Consider the following 12691-nt stretch of genomic DNA (forward strand, 5'->3'; position numbering starts at 1 on the left):
CCGTACCAGACCATTGGTTGCCAATTTTGTCCCCCTCCCCCCAGCCTCTGTGTGACATGCCGGTAGTTGAAGATGCATGTGCAGAGTATTTTGGGCAATAGCGGCGGGTGGAAACAATAGGTTCTGTGAATGTGGGTGCCACCAAACAAGCAATAGGAGCCAACAATGGGTCAAGAATGACAAGTCATCAAAAGTGTCGGCAACGCGCAAGGGCGGTGACATCTCGTGAAGGTAGTACGGAGTTACAGCACATACAGTACCAAAGCACCAGACCAGACGCTTTGTGGAGGACAAGGAATTTGATGGTCTGGTGTTCCGGACATGGAAGTATGTAGTCGAGTAGACTTCGAGATGGCCAAGGCCGTGTTTGATCTGTTTTCTCATCTTCCCGTGGCACAATACTCCATGTCTGCAGAGCCAGGCGTGATTCTCAGCGCTCCAGTCCGCCAATTCCACAAAAATCAATCACGGGGGCGGCAGTACTCCGTACACATGGGCAGTATTCGGTGGAGTGGTGAGGAATGAAACTCCAAGGATTTACGAGTAGGCTCGCCCGTTGTTAACGTGTCACCCGTCGTCGTTGCCGGGATTCTAAACTTGACTCTCGCCAGGGTATCAATTGATCACCTGTCTTACCATTGAGCCCCTGTAACTCTGGTCATGGGCAGAATTTTTGGCATGGTCAAAAAGGTGAATGTCGTCAATGAGGCGGCGGCATGCAGCCATGCAATCTCACATCTCAGAACCAGCCCACCGGTATGCACCACGCTGTAGCTAATCACGAACGGACATGGACTTGACCAAACAAGACAGACAGGACCGGACATGGATGGAGTCAACATCGAATCTAGTTGAGCCAGGACCTCTCACCGTTGACCCTTGTCGGCACCAAGCACTGGGACCACCAACAACCGGGGACATGCTGCACCAGGCCGTCTGATCGGGGACTGGCTGTCTGGTGCCCAAGGGAGAGGGACATGTTGCTCGGACATTACATATGTCAAGTGCCTACTCCGTACATAAGCTAGTCTTGGACTCTTGGGTCCGGAGTAGCAGTGAAACAAGCCAGCCCTCTGGAGCTGTCTAATGGCGTGTTGACGGGCCATCCCAGATGGTCTTCTCAACTGCTATTATGCAACTTGGCTCAGGCAAAGAGGTTTTGGCCTGGTCGGGCTCGGGCTCGGGCTCGGGCTTGGGCTTCAGGTTTCGACATTGTCTGCTGCGATACCAATCTGATTGTCAAGAGTTACTGGACAGCGTAACGAAATAGTCAAAAGAGATGTCGACTATTGCCACCGGACGATGTCTCAAGATATCAGTCAGCTTAATTCAAGACAAGTAATTTGCTGGAGTTATGGCCAACATACAGTGTACAAGTCCACATGCAGCTTCTGTGAGCGCAGGCCGTCCCATCATCCCCCCATGTCAACATTAAGTGCTTTATGTGCCGGACTTCGTACTTGCTTATTGAGAGGACAAGCCCTCAAGTTTGATCACTCTCTGCCAGCACAATCTCCATTGTCATACGGGTGTGAGAACGGAAATTGTGGAAACCGCTGGGAAGGAGACGAACGAGGCGAACGAGAGGGACAGGAGGGACAAGAGGTCCGGTCTGGGCGGTAAAGGGACATCAAATTTGATAGTTTTTGCTCAGGACTTTCAATCATCACAATTCAGGGGGCGGCGGCGGCGGCGGGAGCTCCAGTCCTAATTTGCGTGCCGCGATCAGCGCCCACGCGGCCCAAGCTTACATGTCAAGTCAACTACTTAGCATGTCAAGTACGGAGTACTCCCAGCCATATGTTTGGTCTGGTCAATCTGGTCTGGTCTGGTAGGATGCTCCTCATGCGATCATGGACGGGGCATGGGCACCGGCAGCATTCAAGGACATCGATCAATTGATGATTTGCCTGGTTGCGTACCCGAACCCGCAGATAAAGTTGTTGAGTCGCCATGCTCGTGCCCATACAGTCCAGTCCAGTCTGGTGTTTCTACTTGGCCCATTATCGAAGCCAGGTCCATAGAATGGGTTCAGACATGCATACTTCTAATCTGAGCAATACATTTCATTTGATACCCATATACTCCGTACTTGCTCCGTAACCCTGGGCCGTGCCACAAAGTGCCTGCCTGTTTTGAACATATAAGTATATGATGACAATAGAAACTCTGGTGTGTAGTGTGAAGTCAAGTTTGCTTCGCATTGATGAATCGCCGTGTCTGGGAATTCATATTCCAAAGGGGAGGACCACAGGAACGAAAGCAAACATTGAACCAGCTTGGTCAGCGATTGCCCATTTCATGTCGACCAGCGGCGATCTCCCATTTGCCGCTGTGAGTGGGAGCCCAACCTACTGGTGTCAAGTGCTGTAGCTGCTCCACGCAATTGATTCTCACGGTCCGGCGAGGGTATTATGTTCTACTGCTTGTGTCCAAGAGTCCAGCAAACACTCATGTGTGACTGCTTGTTAAAAAATCAAGTCAAGTCCATTTTGCAGATCAGGTGGAACTCGTGCTGTACTGATGTACCCGCTGGCCTTACACCACATATTACCCTAACATTCCATGTGCAGGCACTGAGATTGAGTCTTCAGTATTGATGTCGGTAAATCATCCCAGTGCGAACTTGTCCTCAACTTCAGATGCTTCCCTCTGACCCATGGCAATGCCCAAGCACCGTGCCATAAGTCTGATGCTTCCGATGGTTCTCATAAAGCTCTGTTGCCACGTCCATGTGAATGTGTCAATACACTACGATCTTACTAATACCTGCCCGCCTAGGTACTTAAGTAGTTTGTAGGCCAAGGCTTTCGACCTGTGCGTGTCTAAATGCCAACATTGACGTGAAGTAAATACATCGCACCGCCTGTCCAGACAAAATGTTACAGGTTCACCACAGGTCAAAGCCACCCACTTGTCACCGTTGACACCCCAAGAGCTCCTCGCCGTCACTGCCGTGGAGTGATGGGCAGCCCATGTTTTTAAAACCACCTCGCCCCTTCACTTGCAAGTATACTTACAAACCCTGGGTTAGCAGAGGGCCATGAACACGAAGTGGTCAGGCAATACACAGATAGCGCCGTCTATGATGCACAAGGAGAACAGTTAGCACCTCCGAGGAGGGATGCTTGCTATAGCCGCCGTGTCCAGACACTCAAGGTTATCACACGCCCAGTCAGTTATCCCTTGCCGCCCACTGCATACTCTAACCCAGAACATTCAATTGTAAACCTTCGAGTCTTAGAAGGGCTGGCTCTGATGTCACGTCCGCGTGCCTTTCCCCTTGGTGAGAATCGAGATGATGTAAGAGTATTAAGAGGAAAATTGTTTCACCGGATTCACCAGATTTTCCGGAGACATCAAATCCCTCGAATCCTTCCAATCCGGCAATCCCGTAATCCGGTAAACCCGACCGATCCTGAATTGCATGGGCGCTGTGTTCCCATTGCCTCGATGATGTTTCGAAATGTGACCGCTATCAACGCAGAGCCGTGGTTGGAGAGGGGGACAGGTTAGGGCGTCAGGCCATCCGTTCGCAAATCGTCCAAGGACGCGGCTAGCTAACCTTTGTATTTGCGGGTTGAATACGTGAGTACTACAATCATTTATGATCACGGCCGGTTGGGCTGTTTTTCTATCGGCAAGCGTCATTCGGACTGAATATCTTGGCAAGAAGTCCATAATAGGCAGAAATTTTGTTGATGGCGACAATGACTCTCAAATTCTGCAAGGTATTGGCATTCAAAGCACGAACTCGGTGGAAATTTGTTGTCACTCTCCAATCTATTTGCGGACTAAACAGACAGTGGCTCAGCTTGATCATACAAGTGTCGGTGTCGGTGTTTTCAAAGTGAACACGCTCATCCCATATCGCTTTCATTCAATATTGATCCTATCTCCGCTTTCAATGGCGACTCACAACGGCACGCTTCATGCTTTAGTTCACAACTACCATCCTCATCGGGTCATTTGATAGATGCGTCTACTTCTCTTGTTCGTCAACTTAGCCCTATCAATCGTTTCAGGGTTCTTCGTCTCGCAAACGGTCTATAACAGTTTAGGTAAGAAGACCTTCTTCGTAGTCTGTGCCCAGTAAACTGATGGGAAGTCATCCAGGCTTCTGATGCTATGATACTCTTAAACAATCACTTGAATGTCTTGCAACTGTATCATTTTGTTGTTGGCGACCTGTTATTTGCGCAGTCGCAGTCGGAAGTTCTACAAGGCCGTGCAGGCTGTTGGTCTGCGGCATATGATGGTGATTGCCATCGGAGCAGGGGTACGAATATGTCTCTTGTCACCGGCCTTCAGGCATGCCTCTGTATCACTTGGTGACAACTGCGAGACTGTGTGGAGCTTTGGCCAGGTCGCGTCTCTTCTGATTCTGATTTACCCTTTGATTTCCGTGGTCGAAATCTATAGGGGTGAAGTGAGCATCTCTTCCGCGGAAGAGGATGGTCGTGAGAGGCTTTACGACAGATGACTACGATTCAATGTGCATTTTAGGTCGAATTTCCAACCTAATCCGTTGTCCGGACCTAATTAAGTATAATTAGAAAGCCTAAGTGTGAATTCTCGAGAGTAAGTTGAGATAGGCAATGTGACTATTGATTGAGCGTGCACTGGTGGAAAACTACCCACGTGGTTTGCACTCCGAGATTTAGATGCTAATAATGGTGGCTTAGGTCTGGTATTTATTGGCAGGTTCGATGGGGAATGCAAGAACTCTTACTTGTCTAGTTGACAGCCATACAATCAATCCTCTTCAGTTGGTTGAGGACCTGCAAACGATGTAGATTGCTGTTGAGTAGGCTGGGTCTGCTTGTTGACACTTTCTAGGCCATATTCTCTTGAGAAATGTATAGGAATCCTTTGGTTGCAGACCTTGTACGCTAATCTTACTGCTGCCTTACCTACATTCACAAACCGTAAATTGCTCTCCCTCTGGCGGTCCATGTTTACCATGGCCAAGTAACCATCAGTGGGACGTTGGACATGTGATTCGGCGGAAGATGTCGGGTGTAGAAGATTTCAGTTTTCTATTTTTTAAAAAAAGAAAACCCTCTAGACTGGTTGGCTGGTGTATGTCACTTGTAAACAAAGACGACCTGTCATCGACGTAGTATCTTGTTTTTGGTCGGAGCTAGCTAATCATATGGAATCCTCCTACCAACATTTCTGGATGTATCTCATAGGACAATGCATTTCACTGGCAAGCCACAAGGGCCATCCGTCGTCTCCCTTCTCTTTGGTTCTGTGGCCGTCGTTGGGGAAGAATCTGAACGCTTCTGTGGTATTCCATTATTAGGCTGCGTCTGTCCGCTTCCTGGATGGCGATCATGTAGTCAGCCAGAGGCTTTAGCAACAGTGTGGTAGAAGTTTTCGCCCTGGATTGTGGCAAGCTCAAGCTCAAGAGCCGATGGCTGCCGTGAACCATCAGCGCCAGCGAAGGTACCCGCACCCCAAGGGCTTCCACCGCGGACCTCTGAGATGTTTGTCAACAGAGGGAAAGCCTTGGCGTATCCAAGGGGCACATAGATAATTCCGTGGTGAGCAAGAGTTGACATTGCTGCAATTGCCGTTGATTCCTGGCCACCACCAGGGGTGCCACTAGAGACGAAAACTCCAGCGTACTTTCCATAGTAGCCACCAGAGCCCCAAATTCCACCTGTCTTGTCCCAAAATGCCTATTTAAGGGAATCAGTACTGAGAACCGTCCCAAAACAGTGATGAAGAACAATGATTTTGTTTCGTGGCCACGGGGGTTGAGAGGGTACAGACCTTCCACTGGCCAGGAAAGTTGCCATATCGAGTGGGAATGCCGAGAAGGAAGCCGTCATATTTAGTTAAAGTAGCAGGATCGTCAAGAACAGGAATGTCAGTTGGCTTTGGTGGAGCGTGCATTTTACCCAAAACTTCTTCAGGGAGCGTCTCGGGGATCTGATATAAGTCGACTGTCCCGCCAGCTTTTTCAATGCCCTTCTTCTCGGCCTCAGCGAGCTGCCGAATATGGCCATACATCGAGTACTATTGAATGAGAAATCCCGAATTAGCAATGGAGAATTCTCCGCAGCAATGCGAAGAGCAGGGGCTAATAGAGTTGGAAGAACGAAAGGGACGGGTTTCGGGGCAACTGTATGCTTTCAAGGCAACGGCACGGCCATCGGAGTGAAAGTGGACAGCAATAGGACACATACAAATACTATAGCAATCTTCGGAGCCATGATTGATGTTGAAAGGACAGTGGTGTGAATCAGGTATATGGGTAGGGCAATTTTAAGAAGTGCGAGATTGTAGAAGAAGTCTACGGTTCCAGAACAGAGTAGCAGGGAGACGGAAGGCGCGGAGCTCTTATAGCTTTCATGTTAGGGGTTGAAGGGATAAAGCATTTCAAAGCTGATAAATCCGGTTTCACTACACAGCAGTATTGACTTGTGAAGAAACCTGGAAGGCTCGGCAAGGCGCTGGATCTCACAGTTTGGCGGAATTCCAGTCCAATTTGGGCTTCTTGTGCAATGAACATTTAATGTACCAGTACTTGTGCTGCGGGGTCTGGTCTTGGAGGTGATGCTGTTCAGGCTGCCCCTCACTGCTCGAGACTGTTTGTGTCGGCCCTCTCTCTCGTTGCTGGTGCTACCGTCTACTTACCATCAACAAGACATGCACCGTACCCCGACATTGAAAGCACTTCAAATGTTGGGCACATGTAATTCAACCAACCTATCTACCTAGGTAGGTAGGTAATTGGTACTTAGCACTGGGAAGGACCAAAGCGCCTTTGACCAACATTTTGAAACTACTTAAGTAGTTTTTTTCCCAAGCCGTAAGCCAAGCGAGTCCTTATTTTGATCTCCAATTTCTGTCCTAGACGACCACCAAATTCCGTAGCACCTCCAACAGCTCATCCACCTTAACGTTTTGCCTCGACCATGTCCATCTTGCGCGGGGGTTTGTACCTGGTACAAAGTGGTAAGACTCAACAATGGATCTTGATGCAAGTTTGCGATGGGCCCGCAAGTTCTCCACCAAACAGTGTTTTGTACTGGATTACTTGATCCTTACCAAGACCCCGCTGCCCAAGCCATGGTACCATCTCGACTTACTGGGAGCTTAGCTAACGCTTGGATAAGCCCAACCAGGTTTGCACCTGTGCAATATCCAGCCCTTTGAATGTCCTTAGCCAATATGACGAAGGAGACGTTTGAAAGTACGGAAGCCAAAACGGGTTAGGAACGGCGACACATTTACTTCACTCTATGCCGGCCGAGGATGACAAGCATGTCTCAAAAAAAAAAAAAAAAAAGGAAAAAAAAAAAAGAAAAAAAAAAAAGAAAAAACATTCAAGTTGCGTCTTCAGAATCTTCAGTGGATTTCCGAAAACACCAGACAAAACGGCCTGGCATTCTCGGTTGCACAGAGCGCTGGTTGGGACATCCCGGCGCTCCCACAGATACCAGACATAAATACTGGTGGTCCTTCAGTGCGTCCTGGCCAGTGAGGAATAATAACTATTGTCAAAATGCTGACATGAATGTATGATAGAGGCCTGGCGTTAGACCAATTGGCGTTTACCATTGCTAATGTGCCTGAGAGTGTCCGGAAATAATTTTTGGCCTAACGAGCCTTGTCTCGTAATGTGAGCACTTGAGGGGACAGAGTCCAGCAAAGCTCACGCACACGCGTTGCGGGCTGGGCAGTATTTGGCGCTCCCCATCTTCAAAAATGCTACGTTCAATGTTAGGTACTCAAATCTATACGACGCTCAGCCTAGATCTAAGAGACCCCTCACGCCCTACATGCTTTTTATACATATCAACCATACCAAGTCATGAGATTTAACAACATAAAAGTCAGTAAATACAATATAGCGATGACTGCTAACATCTTTGCCTAGCAACCACGTTGCAAAATGCCATATGATACCAGTTGCCTGAATACTGTCTTCAGATGCCGGAGACGGAAATCGCGCCAGAGCCATGAAACGCCGAAAGCGCCTGCAGACTTGACATCTCAAGGAACGACATTGCAATTGTTCTCTGATTTGCAGTAATCACCCGTTCTTGTGCAAAATTGAATCAACAGAACAGTAGAGAGGAAGCTATGAGCACACAGTTACAGGACAACCCAAACGCCTAAGTTACCGCCTCTATTTATTCCTTAATACCCAGTAACGGCTCGTTTTCCGTCGCAATGTGGCGTTTAATCACTACGTCCGGGCGAGTCTTCGTTCGTTGACTGTATCACAATAGCCGGAAGCGAAGAAATGCGTAGGCTCGGCAACTGAGGTATTCCTCCAACGCCTCTAGATGGTCGTTGTGATGTGTGGGTCATTCCTTGATCTGCGGCAGTTGCATCAATATATCCCGTCCTTGTGTCTTCGGTTTGCGAGATGCGTCGGCCAGGTCCAGAGTAATCTGGCGGGGGTCCGTTCAACGGTGTCGTCGACCTGGCGAATTCGCCCGCATCATCTTCAAGAGACACTTCTTCATACTCTGGTGGAGGAGTTGGCTCCGCTCCCAGATCGGACTCTGCCAAATCTGGGCTGGATCCGGCTGCCAATTCTCCGCTTGATAATCTTGGTGTTGTAGATGGTGAAGGCCCGTGTGCCCTGGTCAACGAATCCGGAAGCATTTCGCTATCAACACTGACTAGAGAGCTTGCACTTCGATCTCGCCGATGCAGGCCCGGGGAACGAAGCTCAGATCGAGTTGAAATTGCGATGCTGGCAGCGTCGGAGAGTAGCCCCATGCGTTCACTTTCATTACTATTTGCCCTTAGACGAGTCCCATCGTGCCTCGCGACACCCAAATCTGCGTACGACACGCTAGAGACAGATCTTTGTCGCTGGTCTTGAATACGACTAACCTCCTGGCGGAGTTCGTCAAAGTTGCTGTTGTTGCTAGCAGCGCGAGACCGGGCTCTCGCTTGGGCCAAGGCATCGCTGTCTCCTCGATCTCGAGCTTCGCGACGCTGTCGCCTCAGATCGTCACGTTCTGCGATCTGTTCGCGCCTGGCAACTCGTATTTGGTAAATGGCTTCCATTTCTTCCTCTCGTAGGGCTTCCTCCTCTTCAGCTGTAGGAAAGTCAACGATAACGTCAACCCCATCTCTGTCGCCTTCTCTTCCAAGAACTTGTTCATTATTACCGGCCGTGGGACGGTACGCGGGTAATGTCATGACAGAGCGTATAGAAGTGTTTCGGTCGACGGTGGCCCCAATCCGCGTTGCAGGTGTTGCTGTGGCCCCAGATTGCTGTGACCATCGCAGTCGGCTCCTCGCACCCCTTGCGGGCGGCGTCGTTGGTTGTAGTTGGTGAATGCGAGCTTCGCTGTCAGGATTGTTGCTAGAGGTTTGTTCGTATCTCTGCCGGCCAAATCGCGTCCGCCCTAAAACGCGGAGAACCGGCCACTGCCCACCAGTGTCCGCATCTTGGCCCTGGGAGGAGCTGCGACGACGGCGTATTCTGACAAAGACGACGACGAGAACCGACACAAGACCAAATACGGCTATGGCGGCTATTACAATCTACGAGGTGTTGACTGTCAGCGATGGCATACGGGATTTCGGAATTTGACAGGGGTCACATACAACAAATGTTAAACTTTTGCTGGTTATAGCTCGACGGTAAAACTGTCCACAGGCTGCGTTGTTGGGGGTTGATCGCGGGATTGCTGGATCGAGGGGACGCATACTTTCCGATGGAAGCCGTAGGGTGCAATCACTACATGACTTTTGAATATAATGTACTGCAAGCCATATAAAAAACGGAGCGGTTTAGAATAAATGGTTTACTGTGCAATTCACCACTGTTGCAGTGCTGCTGCACAACGATGTTAGGTTGGATCAAGTCTGGTAGCTTGGACTGAAAACAAGCTGTGGAGTTTGTGCTGGGTCAATGTTGAGCAAACTCGGTGCTTGTCAATAAAACCGTGCTGCAGACTCGCTGGAGGCTCCCTGTCTGGAAGCGAGCGTTTATTGGTCCCCAATTCGACTGAGTATCGGACTTGGCGATGCCGAACCCAGGAAGATCAGCCTGAAGACCGGTTCATATCGCCAACACACAGACTCCTCAGGCAGCGTCACACCCTCATGCAGGGTGCATTGCAGCTGATGTGGCACTGTGGCAGTCCATCAGCTTCGCCACCTGAAGAGTCCAGCCAATAAAGGGCTGGGAACTACTGACAGGCAGTTCAGCCAGAAATGCCACCTCCAATGGCTGTGTCAAGCCAAACGTATCAATTTCCTTTGCAAGGAAGGCCTCAACTCGCTTCAATTGGCGTTGATGCTCACTAACTTATCTACCTAGGCACCTACCCACGTAGGTGTGTATGAGAGGAATTAGCCACCGGGTTAAGAAAATTAAAGTACAAAGAGCTTAATCGATTTGTCAACTTTAACAGCGACCGGTCCAAGGCTTCAGTAATGAAGGAACACAAGCAAGAGTTTGTATGCTGCCAGAAAAAGAGGCGTAGGAAGTTCACTCTCGCCGTCTAGTTGATTGAGCATATGCTGGACAGGCACAGGGAGTGAAAGAGTACTAACACAGACGCACAACCATGCAAACCGTTGCGGGGGAACGGTCCGTTAGCTCAAGTCTTCAGATGCAGAAAATAAGAATACCATACGGTTGAATAGCAGATACAAAGAAGAACCCAGGAGACATTGACATATCCAGCTGGTCGATATGTGTTGTGCGGAGCTCCTGCCAATGGTACCTCTCGCATGCCCAACTCCAGATGTTGTGCCCTTCGCGAGCCGACCCCAAGGTTCCCAAGATCCCGGTATACGTGGGTACAAAAACATCATTGTAAACTAGCCAAACTTCTTCTCAAATTTCTTGAACATTCCAGACACACCTCTCTCCAGGCGTCCAGCGTTTTCTTCTAACCTTCCCCGTGATTCTGCCTTTGGTTGGTACGGATGGGGATTACTTGTGTTGGACTCGACCTCCGTCGGCCGATACAATTGTTGATGTATGGAATAGTCTTCCCCTTCTTGCCTTGCAGCCCTTTGGGGGGCGTATGTGTAGTTGGAAAAGCCACCGGGACGAAGGGCAGCCGTACTATGATTCCCGGGGAGGTGTGTTGTTGGCTGAGGAGGAGGTGGCGGCGCAAAGCCCGGTGAGTAAGGTAATCCTGAAGTAGCCAATGTGCTAGTAGGCATTGTTGCAGCTCTCAGAATACCTGGCTGTTTAGGAGGACCAGCCAAGTGAGATGGCACGCTGGGACTGTTGATGGAATTCGGCGGTAGCCCAGGGCTGCTCAATCCAAGCGGAAATTGTGACTGCGGAGGAAAGCCCGGCGTAAAAGGTTGTTTTTGGTAATCGTGAGCAACCGCCACCGCCAAGGGGTTCAGTGGATCTTCATCTGGTGGTGGCGTCTTCTCGCGATGCTTTATCGCTTCTGGTGCCGCTGGAGCCGCAGGATTATATGCCATGGGCGTAAAACTTGCTGGCGGAGGTGGTGGGGGAGGTGGAAGTTGGCTCATCTCAGTGAGTGAGGATGTCGAAGCTCCGTCAGCTACCGGATCTTGAGACGCAGTATGCGACGACGGCGGTATAGGAGAAGGGCCGTATAAGGAATCGGAAATCGCTGCTTTCTCAAGCTGTTGGACCACTGGACTCATACTCATCGGTTGCGAAGGGCTAGGTTCGTCCAACACCTCCACCTGTGTAGGCGGCAAAACTCTTCTCACTCCGTTGATGAATTGCAAGGCGTCTTTTTGTGTCCAAAAGTATATGTCGAGTGAGTGCAACTTGTAATGATACTTGTCCTCATTTCTCGGATCATAGGTTGGCAAATGCCACTCATTGTGATGCACGGATTCAGCCACAGTCAGTGATACAGTGCAGTGTTGTTTGTAAGAGTATCGCACGCGGGTTTGATCTAGAACTGAACAGCGTTCGGATCAGCTTAGTCTTGAGTTATCTAGGCGTCCTGGCGTGTGGTATTCTTACACCCATCAAAAGCATCCTGATCGTCAGTTCCGGGTTGGTTGGCTATCTCTATACGGCATCTCCTGTCATGAGCATTTTCAAAAAGGTAGACGTATGAGCCCTTGTCAAAGCGATGATGTCTAGGCCGGACATCTTCCGACCCATAGAAGTAGTGTATATCTCCGAATCTATTTGCGATCAGACGTAAGTAACAGCCTTTTATCCAAGCTCCAGGATGCGGTGGCACAAATGTCAACTCACAGAGTAGCTACATTCTCCTCGCCGACCTGTGCTGTCATTTTGATGTCGAATCACCGGCCAAATGGGTTCTGGCTCAGTCACTGGCAAAATCTCAGGCAATATAGAATCGGAGGTCAGCCTGCCATCAATTGCATGTGCTGAGGATTGCGGGGGAGGAAAGAAGTCTGGCTATGTCGCTGGCAGTCATCCCGCGACAGCGCCGGCTTTTGTACTGCCAGCCCTCTTTCGCCGCCTCCAGTCGCACAGCCAGACAAAGCAACCTTGCATCCTGATCAGCAAAGCTGCGAAAGGCTCCAGATCGCATGAGCTTATGCATTGACCCATGAAGGCACATTTTCTCGGCGCTTAAATTCTGGTTCCTCACACTCTATCAGCCAATGGGCAGCTTAAAAATGCGAGCGGCAGATGTGATGCCCCGCTTCGATGAGCGCTTTTTCACATCAAGCTAGGCTTAAGGCTCCTGCTCACGTGACCTCGCGATTTTTCGTGAATATG

The 12691-nt window shown here is 49.7% G+C and overlaps 5 protein-coding genes across 5 annotated transcripts; 1 reads left to right on the forward strand and 4 right to left on the reverse strand.

The window, feature by feature from the left end:
* Nucleotides 1-5345: 5345 nt before the first annotated feature.
* Nucleotides 5346-6224, reverse strand: VFPPC_01129 (NADPH-dependent FMN reductase domain-containing protein; the record flags this gene model as incomplete). The annotated part of the gene is made up of 3 exons (XM_018281013.1): nt 5346-5687; nt 5782-6027; nt 6198-6224. The coding sequence occupies 3 exons, from the start codon at nt 6222-6224 to the stop codon at nt 5346-5348; spliced, it is 615 nt and encodes a 204-aa protein (XP_018149498.1).
* An 80-nt stretch (nt 6225-6304) lies between these two features.
* On the reverse strand, nt 6305-6523 carry VFPPC_15302 (hypothetical protein; the record flags this gene model as incomplete). Its single annotated transcript, XM_018293055.1, has 1 exon — nt 6305-6523. The coding sequence occupies one exon, from the start codon at nt 6521-6523 to the stop codon at nt 6305-6307; it is 219 nt and encodes a 72-aa protein (XP_018149499.1).
* A 1676-nt stretch (nt 6524-8199) lies between these two features.
* Nucleotides 8200-9690, reverse strand: VFPPC_01130 (growth arrest and DNA-damage-inducible proteins-interacting protein 1 domain-containing protein; the record flags this gene model as incomplete). Its single annotated transcript, XM_018281014.1, has 2 exons — nt 8200-9525; nt 9589-9690. The coding sequence occupies 2 exons, from the start codon at nt 9688-9690 to the stop codon at nt 8200-8202; spliced, it is 1428 nt and encodes a 475-aa protein (XP_018149500.1).
* A 1122-nt stretch (nt 9691-10812) lies between these two features.
* On the reverse strand, nt 10813-12234 carry VFPPC_01131 (RNA recognition motif-containing protein; the record flags this gene model as incomplete). Its single annotated transcript, XM_018281015.1, has 3 exons — nt 10813-11891; nt 11957-12123; nt 12197-12234. The coding sequence occupies 3 exons, from the start codon at nt 12232-12234 to the stop codon at nt 10813-10815; spliced, it is 1284 nt and encodes a 427-aa protein (XP_018149501.1).
* Nucleotides 12235-12257: 23 nt separating this feature from the next.
* VFPPC_18750 (hypothetical protein) lies at nt 12258-12515 on the forward strand (the record flags this gene model as incomplete). The annotated part of the gene is made up of 1 exon (XM_022430316.1): nt 12258-12515. One exon carries the CDS (start codon nt 12258-12260, stop codon nt 12513-12515), a length of 258 nt encoding a protein of 85 aa, XP_022285940.1.
* Nucleotides 12516-12691: the final 176 nt, after the last annotated feature.

This window comes from Pochonia chlamydosporia, chromosome 1, assembly GCF_001653235.2.
Source record: "Pochonia chlamydosporia 170 chromosome 1, whole genome shotgun sequence".
Classification (NCBI taxonomy): Eukaryota; Fungi; Ascomycota; class Sordariomycetes; order Hypocreales; family Clavicipitaceae; genus Pochonia; species Pochonia chlamydosporia.